Source organism: Chiloscyllium plagiosum, chromosome 4 (genome assembly GCF_004010195.1).
Source record: "Chiloscyllium plagiosum isolate BGI_BamShark_2017 chromosome 4, ASM401019v2, whole genome shotgun sequence".
NCBI classification, from domain to species: domain Eukaryota; kingdom Metazoa; phylum Chordata; class Chondrichthyes; order Orectolobiformes; family Hemiscylliidae; genus Chiloscyllium; species Chiloscyllium plagiosum.
In genome coordinates this window covers 79,826,067-79,846,067 of record NC_057713.1, presented here as the reverse complement: position 1 = coordinate 79,846,067, position 20,001 = coordinate 79,826,067, and the positions used below count along the sequence as shown (strand labels likewise).

The window sequence follows — 20,001 nt, the reverse complement described above, 5'->3', positions numbered from 1 at the left end:
GACTTCTGATGAAGATTCTCTTGCACCATCTCAGACAAATGCTCAACACTCAGTTGGAATCAGCGAGTTACCTGGATGGATACTCAGGAAATGTAAGATAGAAAAGAGCTGGTCTAATTCCTGGATTATTACAGACTGAATCCCCTCAAGTTGGACTCCTCGTTGGATGGCTGAGACATTTTTAGGGCTTCTTCCTACGTCTGCTAACCTCTTTTCACTTCTGAGAAGTTAAACTTCTGTATAAAATCTTACAGCTCTGAGACTTCTCAAACTAAAACCCTTCTGCTATGAGGAAACTGTTCTCCTGAACTGAATTCCTGATTCTTCTGAATTGAAGTCAAAACTAAACTAGCAGCTCCATCCTGTTTTTTCTGCCTATCATCAGGTATGTTTCCTCTGAGCTGCACACTCTGATTGTGGCATTGACCTCCGGGTCCTGAAGTCACTGCCATGCACAGGTCTCATAGCCCTGTGCAGCTGGTCAGAAAATCAGAGGGAACACTGATCATAATATTTCATCAATTAACACCACTGAAACCACCTAGGCACTTGATTTGATTGAGCGTTTTCATAGAAATTATATATTTAGGTCACTATTCCAAATGATTTTCTGACCTTTTTCTTTAAAAAAATTCCCTTCAAACACCTATATCTTTTATCTGCCTGCTTTTATTTTAGATGTCTAAGTTTAAATAAAACATTAGCATATGTCTTTATCACAGACTTGACCAGCCCCAACACCCAACTGTCAGCCCAACACAACCATACTAGTATTTGTCCCACACAGACACTTAGCAACACTTAGCATCTGCAGTCCTCACTTTCTCCTCAGACACTTAGCAACACCTTGTTCTGCCAGCCAACCACCTCACCCACCTGCCACGCTTTTGCCTCAGAAAATTCCCATCCTATGCTGTTGGCACCTCACCCACTTCATCTTTTTATGCAGTTCACATTACCCACCCATCTGCCATGTCCATTCATTCATTCATCGATCATCCGTTCACATTTATCCTGGGCACTTAAATGTACAGCAGCTAGTGCCATAAAAAAGAATAGTGTCTTCTATGCAGATTCTCTTCACTGTGGTCTGGGGATTCCTGAGAGGTTCGCCTGCATCATGGAGTAGAGGTTTGGCTTTTTAAAATTTATGCTGAAGGCCAAGATGTCATAAAATCGTAGAATCCCTACAGTGGAAGCAGCCAATTTGGCCCATCGAATCCATACCAACCCTCCAAAAGCCTTCCCATCCAGACCCATCCCCTCTCCCTGTATTCCCCGTAGCCACTCCCACCTAGCCTGTGTAATGTAGCCTGGCCAATGTACCTAACCTGCACATCTTTGGTGTGGGAGGAAACCGGGGCACCCGGCAGAAACCTACGCAGACATGGGGAGAATGTGCAAACTCCACACAGACGGTGACATGCTGGAATGAGCTCTTAGGCAGCAGTGCTAACCAGTGAGCCACCAAACTGCCCCTGTGTTATGCTTTATTATTATTTGTTTTATTCATACTATTGTCGCAAGCAGAAGGAGAAAATTTGTGGACCTGACTTTATCAGTCAAGTGAAAAAGGAGTGCAGAGTTCTATTTTGTTTAACAATGACTTGCAAATTGCTGTCCTTATTTCTATCCAACTGCCATAGATTTTATTCAAGGTAGTCTACTAGATACAGATTTGGCCCATTCCTTGCATTGCATATCTAGGTCAATTATCAGCTTTGTTAGGTTGTTGTAATGGTCTGACCTCAAATAGTCAACAGAGACCAAAGATGTTGATCTCATTAATAATAGTATTATGATGAGCAATTGCTGAAATAATATTAACCTATGGGTGACCATTTCCTTAAAATTAGTTTCTAAAAATAAAGTATCTACATTGACACATGATTATTTTGCCTGCCACTGTATATTTTATTGACTAAGTGGCAAATTATTATTTTATCTTGAAGTGTTTTCCTTGCAGTGCTGCAACATTAAAAACAAATCTGTCATTCTAATGGACAGGGGTTGGATATAATGCAACACTCATAATACCTTAGGCCTGAGCTTTTACTATAGTGACACTTTGTCTGATTCTATACACAAAGGTAACCTGCTAGGGCTCAGCTATTGCTCACTTAAGTGACAGAACAGAGCTGTTAAGCCGGCTTCTAAAGGAACATTGTCATCATGAACTGACAAAGTTTGGTTGTAAACATGGAGTGTCATGACCTAAATTGAATCAATGGGTCACTTGAGTGCCACAGCCCCACGATGAAAATAACACCTGCTCTGTTGCCTCTAGTGTCATAGTTTTACATCTAACAAACAGTTTTCCAACAGAGGGCATGCCAGGAAGGCAGATGGGAATATTGGCTGCAAGTTGGTTTTCTGTTTATTCTTTCAATCCAATTCACTAGTGTGGGAAGGGATGCAGAGCAAGGAGGGGTCAAGGGGTTGGATTGCATGTTAATGATGTCAGTGCATTGTGGTCTGTCCACAGATGAACTGCAAGCTTTTAAATTCTTGCTGACGTTGCAAATGTTTGGTTAAGTTTGAAAGCAAAGCAATGTATTGGACTCAGACAACAAACAGTGAACCATTAATAGAATTGCTACTGAGCAGCAAGATTGCACACGATTCCTAAAACCTTACAATGTGTGGTATTCAGTCTACTAAAATGAAAATCAATATACAGTGTCACAATTGAATAGCCTCAAAGCTAATTCCATAGCAAATTGCTTTCAAGCGTTATCTCATCAGATGTTCTGATGTGTCATTGTCTTTATTCCTAATAAACTCTCCTCCACACAGCAGTAAACACATTCATGCACCCATTTACTTGGAGCTCTTGAGCTCAACAGCATTGCTGATTGAAGGAGGTCATTGTTAAAGCAAACAAATGGAGGTGGAGAAAACCAGTGGTTCTCATTTTGTTAGGGAACAGAGGAAAGGGTGCCCGTTTTTCATTTTTTTTAAAGCAAACTATTTCTTGCAAAGTGCTTGTGTTTGTAATCCACCTTTTACACAAGATAGAAGTGGGAGACTGTGCATAGCTCCTCTCTTAACAGCATTTCATGATGTTTTCATAAGTGCACTTATCAAGAATTTCCATTTGGATGCTTATGATGGAGGTGTACATAAATGAGACAAGGTGCTGCAAATATGTCTTTTAGTGACAGGCATCCTTTCATTGGAGGGCTTAACTTATAAGGAATATTAATTATTTTCAAATCTGCATTTGTACAACAGAGTTTCAAACAGAGGCAAAATGTTGTGGGAAAGTAACAATGAGTTTATTTTGCATAAATAGTCTGGCAGTTTGAATTGAGTAAGGTAGAGATACTCTAAGTTATGAATCACCATAGATTGTGAGACAATTATTCCATAATTAGTCTTGCAAAAACGGGAGCTCACCACCATCTTCCCCGTAAGTAACTTCAGTTACTACGTGTGTGCACTGAATACAAATAAAACTCATCACAGAAAGTTAGCACTGTGTATTTAATCACAAAACGACCCTTTTAATGGTGTGATTTATATTCCTGCAATGCCGCATTGCTACTCAGGTTCAGACCGATTAGTTGAAACTCTAGAGTTTCATTCTTGCAAGTAATAAATTGTTAGAGACTTTTTTAAGTTATATTTTATAATTCTATTTTTTATTTTCACTTAATTTAATCTTTCTTCCTCTTTCATTTCTCTTTTTCTATTCAACGTCTGTGAGTAATTCACTCCATTTCCTTCTCCATCATTCCTCTATTTCATTTTATATCTTTAAATCTTAGGGCTCAGCAGTTACCCAGTTGGAACAAGTGTTCACCAAGGTCCTGGATGCTTGTTGACACCGTCATGAAGTTATAAACTTGCAATCTATAAACTTGCAATCTATAAACTTGTGCCTTGCATGTTTCCTGAGCTGAAGTGTGGGGCAACAAATGGCATAATTTAGGCAGGCCAGGAGACTGCCCTCCTCCAGCAAATACTGGGTCAGTATTTTCATGTTGCCTTCCACTGTCAGTACAGAAGTGTAAAACAGGTATTGAGAGATGCCACACATCAAATAGCTGTAGATCAGCAACATTGAGTTAATCATTACGTCAACAGAATATACTTTCCCTTGCTTCCATTCAGTTCAGTGGCACCTGTATTTTCAAAAAGAACAAAAATGCAAACTATGACAACTGTTGCATTTGTCATTTACAGAATGTGTGATACAGGAGAGGGACTCTTTACATTTCAGACACGGGAAGGAGAGAACATCTACCAGAAGGTACATTCAGCAACTCTGGCCATCGCTGAACAGCATGAGCAACTAATGCTGGAAATGGAAAAAAAAACACGGGTATGTACCATTTCGACTTCATTTTCATTTGGTACAAAGGATTCACAATTTCCTGGGCATTGTGTCACTGATTCCATTGTAGCAACTTGATGGGAGCATTTGCAAATTCCTTTGGTGAGAAAACGACAGAAAAACACCTGACTAGCTTTTGCTTTCAAAAACAATGGAGGCGGAGGCAAGAGAATCAACTGTTGATGGTGTAGTATCGGGAATTTGCTATAATCAGAAAACTGGCTGAATATGGAAGTGTAATCCTTGCTGCAAATATTGTTACAGAACTGTTACTTCATTAACTTTCAGGGAAGGTTCATGGAGCTTCAAAAGCTCCTACATCAATCTAATGCTGATAGCTGGGAAGGAGGTGTGCATTTCATTGAGGATGCCCTCAACTGTATCAGCAAATTCTGCCACAATGGGGAGCTTTCAGTAATGTGGGCAAATAACTGATTTTTGAACCAGTCATGAGAAACGATCCTTCATATTTAGTTAGTTGCCAACATTACAAACCAGCTAAAACACAAAACATTGCAAAGTCTGACCTGTTCTGCCACCTTCCTTAAAATTTTCAGCCCTTGACCCAACCTGCAGACTCCAACATAAATCAAAGCTTCATCTTCACAGTGTTGTAGAATTCTGTAGATCCGTTAGCCAGAGTTCTCACTCTGATTTGCTCTACAGGATTGGTACTCTTTGATGGCTTTCCAACACTTCTTGCCAAGGTTCTCATATGAAAATTGAGCACTTGAGAAAGGTATACCTGGCTGATCACAGCAGAGAAGAGCTCCACAGTCTTAATAATAAGCATAATATTGGCCCTTCCTAAATCCTTCAAAACTAATTATTTGAGTAGAGTGGATTGGTTCTATAATACTTATTACGTTAATGCACTTGCTGGCTGCACTAATATTGATCAGAGAATTAGACTTCTAAAAGCATTTAATATTGATCAGAAAATAGATCTCCAGTGCTGCATAACATTGATGAAATGAGTTGAAATCTCACCTTAATACAAATTGGTGTCAATCTTTCCTTGTAAATTAGAAAACCATCTTTTTTAAAAAGCACATGGAATATTTTCTTGAGCTTTTTTTCTTGAACAGTCCTTTACTGAGAAACCTCAAAATCTACCTATACTTTCTTCTATAAAATATAAGTCAATCAATATGCCCCACCCCCCGCCTCATCCCATGCCTTACTTGTCAGTCTTTGTTGAAATAAGAAAAACAATATTTTAATATCAATTAAAGCCCACTCCTTTCAATGAAAAATGTACTTGAAAATGTGGAAATGCAGCAAGGATCAATAACCAAAAAAGTCATTTCAAAGTCTCTACTTCATGTAGATATCAAATTTTAAACAATATCAGATTCACCAGCAGTCAAATTTCGATTAGCTCTACAGTTTAATTGCTCTCAGCCATTTCTTTTATTGTCACGTATTTCAGCTTGTGAATCATCATTGAATCAGGAATTATGTAAAAATTGCAACATTCTGAACCTAACAATTCCAATCTGTTCAGCTTTGGTGGAATCTACTCTTTATTTTTAAACAAAGTCGCTCTACACATCCACAGCTTTTATAGAAACACTCTCTGCTTAATTCTGACTCAACTGCTGATGTCCTGCTATGTGTTGCCACCACTCAACATGAAGGGATTCTTTATCTGTGGATGAGACAAAACTTCCAAAAGCTGTATGTTAGTACCTGTGGTCGCAATGAATTTCCTAGAAGCTGTTTCTCTTCTGTGCCTGTACAAAATGTATTGTCACATTACCTCACAATCTGGCCTTGCTGACTCAAAACAGTGCTTCACAGTGATATGTGACTGACTCTGTTACAAAATTAGTTATAGGAAAATAAAATCAATACAACTTCTGGGAGCCACTGTGACAATTTGGATTTATTCTGTGTTAGATTTAGTTAAAATTGCAATTCCACTTAACAGAGAAAGTGAGATCATATCACATACATCACTGAATAAAATTAAACACTTAGCATCTGTAGTTTCTAAGTTGTAAGTGGAGTTTATACTATTAGGGAATGAAGTTGTTTCAAATCCACTAGTTTGATCAATTTCTCAAAATATAGGTCAATGACCAGCTTTTAGCGAAAAAATATGAGTAAAATATCATTATGTCAAATAGTTTTCTCATTCCCATAGACATGAATAATAAACTTATTTGTTACATCGATTAGTTTCATAACAGTTATAATGTAACATTTTAATGCAAAGATAAAGGTTTGATCTAGCATGTCTTAAAAATGTACCTCCTAAGGTTGTGCAGTGGTTCAAATGTTAGTTATACCAGTGAATAATGCTGAAGCTGGCATCACAAGCGCAGTCGGTTCCTCATATCAACCAGATGGTTCAGTAGAGGTGTTGGACAAAATCATCTCCACAAATTAGGGATTGATCGTTTAACCTGAACTGATTGTGTGTTTGTGACTACACTTTGTGACTAGGAATATCAGGGATATCTATGGAAGAGATTTCTCTGTTCTCTTAGCTGGGGAATTGTTTGTGATTTAACAATGGGAGCAACAGAAAGGTGTTAGCTTGTATTTTTGTGGTTTTGGACAGACATTTGAAAATGGTGCTTTGAACCTGATTCAGACATTTTCAGCCCAATAGACATTTGGGCTGTTTGGAGAAACAGATGTGTGGCCATCTGTATCTGTTGATTGATTATGATTCCCAGATAGCCTCATGATAAACCCTTGGCCAAACTGCCAAAGCAATCACATTGATGAGTTCAGATGTTCTGTTTTGACAGATGGAAGTAGAGTATTTCCTGTGGTTGACATCTTTCTGAGGTCATAATAATTTTTTTTTATCCGTTTCTCCCATGCCTGTGTCTCTATTTGGACAATATTAAAAGGTATGAAAACAGAGAATGCTTTGTTTTTGAAACAGTGGCTCGGTCTGATTGAAGTTTTCGTAAGGTCATAAGAAGAGTAGATGTTTTGAAACAATTTACTGATTTTTTTTTCCTTGGCATTTTGAGTCTTGCCAATTTTGTTATCTGACTCATTTGCTCAGTTTCGAGTTGATGCTTGGTGAGTGGTGGTAAAGGACATGAAAGGGGCATGTGGGGACTATAGGGATTGGGTGCAGATGTTAGGGGTGAGGACTAGAAGGTCAAATGCTTTTAGGACAACTGCACCATAATCCCAGAGAAGCTGGGTGCGACCTCTAACCAGGCCACCTCAGCACTCTCACATCCTGATCAACATTTCTGAACTGTTTCTAGAATTAGTAGGCCTGACTCAATCCCACTCCTGCCTACCCTTTGGAGCAAATGTACCCTGTGAGTTATACTGACGTGGGTCTGCCAAGTCAGGAAATTTCCTAACCCAAACCAATCACCTTGGTATCAAACATTTTAACATGTCGCTTTGAGAGTGTGCATTTTTTCCCATAAGAATCAAGCTATTGGGTGTATCAGTCATTTACTGAAAGTATGGTAATATAGTCACCTTGCTATCGCTAACAAATTCACCATTAGATAACAGCAGCCTTGCGAGTGGTATGCATTTCTGACCAGATCAGTCAGCAGTCATATGTCCAAGATATTATCACATGATCAGATTTTTAATGCTCAGATATTGCTGATGGTCTGTTTGCCAGCTTAAAAAACGTCCTTGTACAATTTTTCATGTAGAATTAAGACCAACCGGCTCAAAGTTTTGCGAATAGAAGCAAAATACTGCAGGTGCTGTAGATATGAAGCAAATACTGAAAGTGCTGGAGAAGCTCAACAGGTCTGGCATTGTCTGTAGAATGAGAAAGTTAAAGTTACAACTCCAACATGAATTGAAGTTCCACTTGCTAAGATACCACTTATAGCCACTGTCAACTTTTTTTGCCATAATTATTGTTGCCACTGTAACTCATTTTCAGTAAGCATTTTCCTTTAGGAAAAGGCCCTAAAAAAATGGTTCCGTCAGCCTCGGAGATTGTGCAAGATTTCTGGATGCTCTGTCTGTATGTACAACAGGTCTCATCTTTCATCTGTCAAAACCCCCTGGGTCGTGTAAAAAGGACCTGATATGTACTGTGCAAATAAGCAGCAAGAATTAAAATTTCCAAAGATAAAAATGCAAGAACATTCACAGAGGTAGGAAATCAAGAAAAAGCAAAGGAAATTCAGTAAAAATATTTAACTTCAGTAATAACCACCTTAAGGAGAGTAAAGTATCATAATTTCCTCTGCTATCAGGGAAGCTATTAGGTTGTGAAGAAACATTGTGAAAGATGGACAAATAACAAATGCATCACAATGGGGAAAAAAGCATCTGCCACTGCAACCAGGTAAAATGCTCTTAAATTGGGGGGGGAAAACAAAGTAGTTTTCAATCAAGAAAGAAATTTGCATTATAGCGCAACACTGAACAGAGAAAATCTGCTGATTATCGATATGTACATGAAGGAAAAGTAAGAATAGTCTGCAAATCCGATAAACTGTCAAACCAATTTTAATAACACCCTTGGGGTCTTAGAATCATACAAGAATGCAATTCTCAGGATAAAGCAGGCATCAAGAACAATGAAAACTGAAAAAAATCTCTGGAATTGCTGCCGAACTAGTCAAGTCTGATGGAGGAGCATCCGACCAGCTGTGCAATCTCCTTGGAAAACTGGAGTGAACTGAGCAACGGGCAAATTTGGTGATTATTATGCTTTCAGAATGGGGAAACGTGCTGGTGAGCTGGACATATCATGCAAGGCTACCTGTCAGTGAAAGCAAGTTGCTTCAGATAAGATAAGGGCACGTATAAGGCTTGAAGCCCAATTATAAATGCGACAAGTTAGCCTCTGAGCTAGCTGAGGAACTTTGTAACTGATTTTCAGTATCAAAGCAGATTACAGAGAAGGAATCGTAGAAGAAGAATGCCAAGGTCATTACTTTAACTACCTTGTCTATCTGAATGACACACTGGCTTAATTAACTTTCTGTAACATTTCCAACTAAGGTCAGGCCACTCTCTCAAAGACCTTCAGCATATCACATGTTCCCATTCCAAAAAATTTGTCTCAGGCCTACTTTAGTGCTCCAGTGAGGCTCAATGAACAATATCTTACCTTCCACTTGGGGACCTTACAACCTTTATGACTCATTGTTGAGTTTAACAATTTTTAGAGCATGGTCACCTCACTGCATGTCTGTTATCTATCCCCACACCCCACGTCCTGTCATGACAGGAGTTGCTTTCAGCATAGCCAATCTGTTTTCACCCACTCGTGTACCCTGATCATTACCTGTTCAGCTTCTCTTCTTCCCCGGCTCACTATAAACAGTCCCTTTGCCTGTTCTTTTTTCTCTCTGGGCTGCCTCTCCACCTATGCACTGATTCCTTTCCACCCCACACATCATCAATACATAAATGCCATTTTTTCCTAGCTGCAGTCACTTCTGAAGAAGGGTCATTGGTCTCAATGCGTTAACTGTGTTTTTTTCTCCAAAGATGCTGCTGAGTTTTTCCAATAGTTGCTGATTTTGTGTTTCTGATCTCCAGCATCCGCAGTTCTTTATTTTTTCTACTTTCTGTTGGAGTCATATTTAGCATAAAGAAATATCATGTGGTTGTTGGAGATCATTCATTTCAACCCCATGCACCACTGTAAGAGTTTTTCAGGATGGTGTCCTAGCCCCAGTCATCATCAGCTGTTCCATCAATACCTTTCCTTCATCAAAAGTGTGAATGTTTGCTGATGATTACATAGTATTCACCACCATTCATAACTCCCCGGATACTGAAATTGTCCATGTCCATATACAGCAAGATCTGGACAATATTCAGGTTCGGGCTGATAAATGGCAAATTGCATCCATGTCTCTCATGTGTTTGTGATATATACAAATTTGAATGTGGGGGGGTTGATCAGTAAGTTTGTGTTTGCTACAAAAATTAGTAAGGTGGTAAACAATGAGGCTTAGATTAGATTTAGATTACAAAAGGACAGAGATGCTCTGATCAAATGGGCTGAGCAGTGGCAGATGGAATTCAATCCAGAAAACTGTGAGGTGATGCATTTCGGCAGAACAAACAAGGCAAGGGAATAAATGATGAACTGTTGAATCTTGGGAAGCACAGACGATTGGATGAATCCTGGTGTGCATAACCCACTGATTCTTAAGATAATGGAGCAATTGATAAAGTGGTTAAGAAAGCATAATGGATATTTGCTTTTATTAGCTGAGGCAGAACATTTAGCAGCAGGGACATTATACTGGAACTGTATAAAATGTTGATTAGACCCAGTCCTTGAATCCACGCTATATGAGGGATGTGATTACATTAGAAAGAATGCAGAAGAGATTTACCAGAATGTTGCCTGGCCAGGAGAATTTGGATAGACTGAGGTGTCTCTGGTTGTCACCTATATTAACCATTGGAGGCACCCAAGGTGTATTGCAAGCACTGCTGTCATCAAGATACTGTTCTATAAGGGACAATGTAACATTGACCTTTCTGATTACTAGTTTGTACCTGTGCTTGAGAACATCCCAAATATCTCTGTTCTTGCACGTCTCCTAATTTCTCACCACAAGGAAAATATTACAGTTTGTGTTTCACAGATTCAGGGTAGGTGACTTCACACACTGAATGGTATCAGTTACCATTTAGTCTTTGGCCCATTTTGGTAACTTGCTGCCTCCATTTATGCAGCTTATTGTGCCTACTCACTTAATGTCTTTAAAATTTATAATCTTTTATTTTGTCTGCATTTGTTATTCATCCATATTTGCCATTGAACTCCATGGAAAGCCCAATTCAGAGTCAACCATTTCACATTCACCTGGAGTCAAAATCAGAGTAGAGCATTAGTGAATCAGATGAGTTTTCATGATGATCAGTATCTGTTGTCATGGTCACCATTACTGGAACTAGCTTCATTTCTAGATATCAATCAAATTTATCTTCCATGGGACAATTTGAACTCCAAGTATCTGGAGTGTTGGCTTGGGCTCTCCATTACTTGTCCAGTGACATTCCTGCTATAACAGTTTTCACTGATTAAATGATTAATTGACTCTTAACTGCCTTCTGAAATTGCCTTGTACACCAAACTGCTATGAAATCAGCATAACCTGAAGGGACAAGCCAGCATCACCCTAAATCCTGGACATGAGAAAGCCACAGCCAGTCCATTCACATTGAAAAGCTATTGGCCCTGGCATTTGAGAACTTGTTAGGCAAAAACAATGCTGCTCGTCGGATGCTGCCTGAATTGCTGTGCTCTTCCAGCACCACTGATCCAGAATTTGAGAACTTGTGCCAACGTTGCCAACAGTTGATCCACAAACAAGTCATTCAACAGCCTCACAAAAACATACCTTTCAGCCATTGTCTTACCCTGAGATAGTGTTGAGGAGTCTATGTCCTGTCCCATTCACAGGACAGATATGTCAGAGGTGACAGTACATTAGGGTTTGGGAGAGAGTAGGTCTGGTAACCTTCAACATTGACGCTGAGGTTTCAAGACATCACTTCACATGTGAGCAATGAAACCTCTAGCATGTTATCACCTAATGCCCTCCCTTAGTGATGAATGGTTACTTCTTCATGTTGAGTATTACTTGCAGGAAGCACTGAGAATACGAAGAGCACACAATGCAGTCTGGCTGGAGGGACTTCACTGCTGATCACTAGGAATGGTTTGGCACTTGCACCACTGAATGTAGTAGCTGAGACTTGAAGGACATATCTGTCAGGCAGTGCCATTGGAAGGTACTGAGAAAACAAACACAGGAGGAAGAAGCAATGGGACCTTGGCCTCACCAATCTGCTGAATGCAGATTAATCTATCTATGACAGGAGTGACTACAATAATCCTTGCAGAGACAAAAAAAAACCCATCTTGATACTAAGGACAGCCACCATAATGTTGTGTGGTACCAGTATTGCACTAAATGAAATTTGCTATAATTTATTGTAGTCACATGTACCTAAGTACAGTGAAAAGCTTTGTCTTGTGAGCAGTACAGGCAGATGATAGCAAACAAGGACATAGTTTCAGAACAGATCTAGCAGATCAAAACTGAGCACTGTGGGCTACTCCCAACAGCAGAAAGATATTAGGAAGCGGAGTTGGCCATTTAACACTTCTGGCAAGATACAGATGGTCAGATTTCACTTTGTGGAGCATGCTAAGCTGGTGGTTAACCATATTTATTCGCTACCTGACTTTTCATTTTGTTGAAGGTGTGTGAAATAAGCAGCCAATTCTAGTCTCCTTTCTGTTGGAAGGATGTTGTGAAACTTTAAAGGGGTCAAAAAAGATTTACAAGCATGTTGCCAGGGTTGGAGGACTTGAGCTATAGGGAGAGGCTGAATAGGCTGGGGCTGTTTTCCCTGGAGCGTTTAAGCCTGAGAGGTGACCTCAGAGGTTTATAAAATCATGAAGGGCATGGATAGGGTAAATAGACAAAGTATTTTCCCTGGGGTGGGGGAGTCCAGAACTAAAGGGCATAGGTTTAGGGTGTGAGAGGAAGGATATAAAAGGGACCTAAAGGGCAACCTTTTCACTCAGAGGGTGGTGCGAGTATGGAATGCGCTGCCAGAGGAAGTGGTAGAGGCTGGTACAATTGCAACATTTAAAAGGCATCTGGATGGGTCTATGATTATATGAAATATGGGCCAAGTGCTGACAAATGGTTGAGATATCTGGTTGGCATGGACGAGTTGTATCAAAGCGTCTGTTTCTATACTGTACATCTCTATGACTCTACCAATGATATACTCACATCCATAGTCAAAACTATTCTGTAACAAGAGGAAAGTAAGAAGTAAAAAGTGACAGAAAAATGGACAGCAGCAAGATGGAAGTGCAGTTATAGGATGGCAAAAGAAAAGTCTGTTTTGATTTACGTGTTTAAGGGATTAACTGATAACTGTAAAATGTTATGATGTGGAGGTGCCTGTTTTGGTCTGAGGTGGACAAAGTTAAAAATCGCACACCAGTTTATAGTCCAACAGGTTTATTTGGTAGCAAAGTTAGTGCTTCCAAATAAACCTGTTGGACTATAATCTAGTGTTGTGTGATTTTTAACTCTGTAAAATGCTGTCAGCAAAAATTAGGTCTGTGACAAATGCTAGAGTGGTGCAAATTATGAGCAGGGAGAATGCAATCGATGGGCTTAATGTAGGAGTCACTTTACAATGTGACATGTTCTTTACAAAATGTTCTTTCATCCTTTAGATGTTCAGAACATCAAAGGGATGAAATTGCACTCAGTACAATTAACAACTAAATGTGTTATCCTATATCCTAGCATGTTTTTCTCCAAAAGAAGATTAGTGCCGCCATTAAAATATCAAACAAAACAATTTTGTTGAACTCTCACACATAAACTAAAACCTCACAATGCGATTTCACTGTATAAGAAAAAAAACAATATACAATACCCAGTAATGGAGAAGCACTTCATTGTGCTTTTCACAGGGAAAACCTCTTCCTCAATAGTTATCTAACTACCAAAACCTGACTTATGCTTTTGAACTTTGATCCAGTTGGGTGACAGTTAAGGTGCATGACATATTTGCCAAACAACATGTAGATTTCCTGGCAAATGAATTTAGTCTGCATTTTATTTGATTTTTAAAAAATTGATTATATGAGTGGCACGGATAAGGCTCACTTATTGCCCGTTGTCTTGGCTCTCAGAAATGACCCTGGCCTCTTTCCCTGAATAGTTGCAGTTCTTATGGTAGAAATGACATTAGATGGAGAATTCCATGAGAATGGAATCCAGAAACAGCAGTGTATTCTCAATTGTAGGTGATTTGTGCCTCGGAGGGGTATAGGCTCTAACAGCATTGTTTTCCTTGATGAAAGAAATCACAGCAGAGGAAGTTACTGTTGAAGTGAGCTTGGAAGGTTGCTGCAGTATTCCCTGTTTACTTTATTCATTCATGGATATGGGTGTCACTGGCGAAGGCAGCATTTATTACCCATCCTTAGTCACACATAGTAGTTGAGAGTCCAACACACAAGGAGGCCTGGAGCTACATACAGGCCAGGCCAGGTGAGTCTGGCAGATTTCCTTTCCTAAAGGACATAGGATGAGTTTTATGATGATCAAGTGGTTATATGGTTGCCATTAGATTAGCTTTTTATTCAGATTTTTATTGAATTCAAATCTCATGATCTGCAATTGTGAGATTCGAATCCATGTCCTCAGGGCTCTAGTCTATGGTTCTAGATGACTTGTCCAGTGACATTATTATTATTATGTCACTACCTCCTTATAAATTGATCTTAAATATAGTGGCAGATATTATGTTGAATGGTTTTACCCTAAGTACTATTGAGATTCACAAGTATTCTGGCTGCACTCATCCTGGGAGATGGACATGATTTTATCACATTCTTGACTTCAGTCTTGGAAATTGGGAGAGTGGTCAAGAGGTAAGCCAAATGGCACAGGCTGAGTAGCCTTTGACCTGTTCTCATGCTATTGTGTGGACAATAATAGTCTCTTTCAACTTCTCGTCAGGCATTCTAACATTTTCATGGTTGGGATAATAGTCATGTGGCATTTAAGGGAATGCATGGAACTTTGCTGTATTTTCCAAGTAATGGAAATTTGGTGCTAATGCAACAATGGACCGAGGTGTGCAAATAGGTCTTAACATGATTCACAGTGATAAAGTGAACAATCCTGAGTTAAGCACTAAACAAAATAAAACACAAAGCTGTGGATGCTTGAAATCCGAAACAAAACAGAAATTGCTGAAAAAATTCAGCAGGTTTGGCAGCATCTGCAGAGAGAAAGCAGAGTTAATGTTTCAGGTCCAGTTACCCTCCTTCAGAATTGATTGTAGATAGGAAGAGGTTGGTATACAGCATATGCTGAAAATAGGTGGGGTGAGAGGTAAGAAGTAGGTGGAGATGGAACCGAGAGAGAAATAGTTGGGTAGACAAATGAATGTAAAGGTCAGCCTGTGAAAATGAACAGCTGTTAATTGGGACCTTAAGTGGCTCATAATGGATTGTTTATAGTAGCAGCCCATGTGATGACAAAGCCCTGGGTATGGAGATTGTGGTAAGGACATTGGAGAAGGTGCTTAAGCGTAAAATTGTTGAACTCGATAATTGAGTCCAGACAGGTGCAAGGTTCTGAAAAGAAAATAAGATGCTGTTCTTCCAGCTTGCGCTGCTGAGTTAAGATTTTGTTATGTAAATGCAAATGAATTCATAATTACCATCCAGCTTAAATAATTTTGATGATAATTGGCAACTTGGCATTGTTTTAAAAGCAAAATAGTAGTTGGGCAGAGGTCTGGCATAGAGCAGGTTGGATGACCCTTTTTCAGACCCTAAAAGTAGCTCTTCCACAAAATACACTTTTTTTAGCTACACTTGTGGAAGGGATTGAGCAGCAGCAGAAGCTATGAGAGGCCTGATTTATAAAGAAAGCACCATCAGGACTCTATCAATCACCACTACATTGGGTGAGACAGCTTTGCTAACCTGACAAAAGAGAAAGTGAGGACTGCAGATGCAGGAGATCAGAGTCTGGAGTGTGCCTGATGAAGGGCTTATGCCTATAACGTCAATTCTCCTGCTCCTCGGATGCTGCCTGACCTGCTGTGCTTTTCCAGCACCACACTCTCGACTCTAACCTCCCCAAGGACTTGCCTCAGAAATCTGTACTACTTCAACAAATGACAGCCTGCTACTGATAGCAGCAAAGGTTTTGATGGAACCAAGCATTTTGCTACAAACTGTTTTCCATTGATGAACAAGGATCAGACAAGGATCAATTAATTGAAATAGAATTGTTTCAGGCACTTTAACAACAGTTACCTTTAACTGTAAAGAACTCAACATGGAACACTTCAATCACTAATTTCCAACATTATTATATATTTCCAAATATGCTAACTGTTTTAAATGGAAGCTTAAGATTGCCACTGTTTACAGAGTGAGGGCATATTAATTAGTATTGTAAAATCATGAATATAGTGAGTAGGGAATGGCATTAAAGGTAGGAACAAGCTACATCTAACCTAGAAACTGCTATCACAGTGTGCAACATGAAAATCTGAGACTCCCCTCACTGCTCTACACTATCAGTCCGCAGTCTGATAAACCCTGTGCACAAAATCTTGGCTGTATCACTACATTTGAAGTTTTCACTTTATTGTATGTACTTGTTCAAAGGTGCTCTTCTCTCTGAAGTTCTGTCATTTCTTTCAATGCTGCATCACTGTGTCTAAAAACACTCTGCTTCTGTATTTCAGCTGCAGTCCAGTCCCAGCGAGGAGATGGCACTCATGACAATAACACTCCCTCGAAGTGCGTACTGGCATCACATCACAAGGCAGAGCAGTGTCAGTGAACTCGACAGCTTACAAGGCAAGTGCATAGGGAGAGGGTCACTTCATAACCATCTGCGCAAAAAGATTCACTAGAACTTATTCCCCTCATTCCCTGTTAATTTGTCAGTGGACAGCTAACGCAGTGGGTGATTTGGCATTTGAGAGAGAACTGAAACGGAGATGTGCTTTTCTGTTATGTACATACAAATCAGGAGTAGAGTAGGCCACTTAACACCTTGAACTTGCTCTGCTTTTCAGAAAAATCTGAGTGTTCTGGGTTCCTGCCTACCATCAATAACCTTTCACTCCCTTAATTATCAAGAATTGATTTATTTATGTCTGTATCAAAAAATATTCAAAAACTGTTTCCACCATCTTCTGAGGAAGAAAATTCCAAAGATACTCCAGTCTTTGTGAGAAAAACAATCTCACAAATGGATGATGCCTTATTTTTAAAGTGACTACTGATTCTAGATTTGCCAGATTGAATAAAATTTCTCGTAACCCTTTGCGTCACCCACCTCAGGATCTTTTATGTTTTGATCAAGTTGACACTTATTATTCTCAGCTTCAACATATAAAAGTCTTGCCTGTCAATTTTTTCTTTCAATAATATCTTTCCGCTCCAGGTATTATCTAGTAAACCTTCTCTGATCTGCTTCCTTCAGCGAGGAAACCAATAATGCACCCAATACTCCAAATGTGGTCTCACTGACATCCTGTTAATCTGGAGCATAATCTGTGCCATTTTGTATTTAGTCCCAATAAGCTTCCCTAGTTTCTTAATGTTCCTACATCATAATCTTTAGTGATTTGTGCACTAAGACATTCCATGTGTCTTAGTGCTCTCACCATTTTGATTTTTTTTATTCTTCTTGCCAAAATCAGTGAATACGCATTTTCCAACATAATACTGAAGTGTCCAGATCTTTGCTCACTCAACCTATCTCTATTCTTTTGAAGTCACCTCATTTCCTCCTCACAACTTACTTTCATACCTATTTTTGACAAGCATACCTTTAGCCAAGTCATTTATATAAATTGCACAAAGTTGAGACTCTGGCACTGATCACTGTGGCACACTGTACTTCACTATGACTGGTATTAAATTTATTGGAATGTAGTTTACTACTTTCCATGATGGGAATCCTACCCAGTTACTGTCAAGCTGTACATACATCCAATACAACAAGCCACAGAAAAGGCTTTCCAAAATAGGACTTTTCAAATAATTTAAAGATTTTCATAATTTGCATTATGCTGCCTTTGTGACAAGGCAGGGGGATAGAGCTGTAATCAAGTCAGATCAATTTCCATGTTTGGATGGCTAGTGGTGTGAGTAATAAAACCAAAGTGATGAAAGTTAACTACATTTAAACTGTTTAGTCATTTATTCACCTAATTCCATCTCAAATTTCAGCATTGTTATGATCACGATTGGATAAATAAGATCACAGAATGAAAATTGACTTGATAGATTATAGTTTGTTTTCCAATGCGGCAATCTTCCATTGAAACAAGAGCATATAAGGCTGCAGATTTGGCTTTGATAATAAAACAAAAGTTTATTACACAAATTAAATAACAAAAAAGAAACCAAGCTATCTAAATATAACACATTTTGAAAGATTTAAAAACATACATTGAAAAACAAAATCCCATTTACACCCCAACATCATCTCTTTAACATTAATAATAAAGAAATTTGCCTTGCCTGTCTATAACTTTGACTTACCTGCTTCTTCTGAGTTCTGATCCTGTGAGCTGCAAAGCATTTTCCTTGAATATTCTCACAACTGAGAGTTTAGACTTTTTCTGTCTTTTAATAAAGTACAAATACTTCTGGTTTGGAAGTTTCCCAAACTACACCCTTTCACTGAGATAATTTATTAGCTTTACTGTTCTAAATAATATTCTTTCTAGGAGAGATACACTTGCATCTGACTTCAAGTCAAGTCTACTTTAAACTGCACCGTCAAACATTTGAACTAATTTAATTTAAAAAGAACTTGTTTATCCTAAATTCTATTAAACTTTCTGGTCATACACCCCACGGAGGGTTTTCAGCAAACTTGCATTAATGTTCCAGGAACACATACTGATTTAAAGTCTTGGGTCTAGAAAGGCAACAAGACATATCAAGTCGGTTACACCATTCATCGAGATCATAGTGATCAAATCTGCCTTTCTGCCCATCCCATAATTCCTTGATTTCTTTATTAATTAAAAATCCGACCATCTCAGTTTCAAATATACTTAAGAACTCAGCCTTGACAGCCCTCTGTGGTACAGAATTTCACAGATTGCCTACCCTCTGAAAGAAAAAAAAAATCATCCTCACCCCTATATTAAACTGACCCAGTTAATTTTAAACCCCCCACAACCATTTGGCACTAGTTTAAAATTCAGCTGTTTAAAAACGTAATACATAAACATTTCATTACATTTCATCACAATTACTTTGAGCCCTGAGGAACATTTGTTGCAGATGTTTTACAGTCAATTCTTCTATAATGCGATGCTTGCGATCTGGTGAAACCCTGCATTATAGAAAAATCGCACTTTAGAAAGTGTTTAAAGGTTGGTGCTGTTTGAAAGGTTCACACAGTAAAAACAGCACCCCAATTTATCAATTGTGTTACAGTGAATTCACATTGATGAAACGTGTGTTTTAACAGAATGACCTGGATTTTCATGGTGTCTCAAAAGATGTGACCATCAATTCTGTATTTTAGTGACTGTCACTGCATTATCAAGGAAGACAGGAGAGGAAAATGAATAAACCTTAGTTCAATTGCAATAATTTCAATCTGGGCTTTTTGTAGGGCAGCTTTAAGTTCAGTTTTTTGGAAAGGTTAGAAATGTCAACTCGCCTACGAATTGTTCCATTTGATATTATAAAACCATAGCCTGCGATGTTTAAATGACACCCTGATTTGCTGTGGAGAATTTTCAACTTTACTGCATGCGTAGCAGATCTCTAGATATATTAGGATGGGGGACAGTGAGTTAATTCACAGCCTGAAAGCAATCTAACCAACCAGAAGGAAATTGCCCCCAGAAAAAGCAGAATTATTCCTCTCTACGCAAGAAAGACTTGAGGGAAGAGGGAACTGCAAAGGCAGTGTTGAGGAGGAAACAGGCTGCCAGGTGTCTGAGGGAGAAGGATTATGAAAGAAAGTGTGGGTGTATGAGGCTGAAATAGAAAAGGGATAGGGGAGGCTGCAATGAAAAAATTGTGTCAACAAAAAAATACTGTGCCAAAATCAGAATTAATGAATTCCTTGAAAATTAATATGAGATCTCTGGTTTAAGACTCCACAATATTTAGGAGCTACTATATA

General features: G+C 38.9%; 1 protein-coding gene across 1 annotated transcript in view; it reads left to right on the top strand.

Moving 5' to 3' along the window:
* LOC122549140 (docking protein 6-like) overlaps positions 1-20,001 on the top strand; it is a 415,351-nt gene that overhangs the window by 382,781 nt on the left and 12,569 nt on the right. The window contains exons 6-7 of the mRNA XM_043688473.1: positions 4,189-4,327; positions 16,580-16,694. Coding sequence (XP_043544408.1) covers positions 4,189-4,327; positions 16,580-16,694 — 254 coding nt within the window. The remainder of the gene's footprint in view (positions 1-4,188; positions 4,328-16,579; positions 16,695-20,001) is intronic.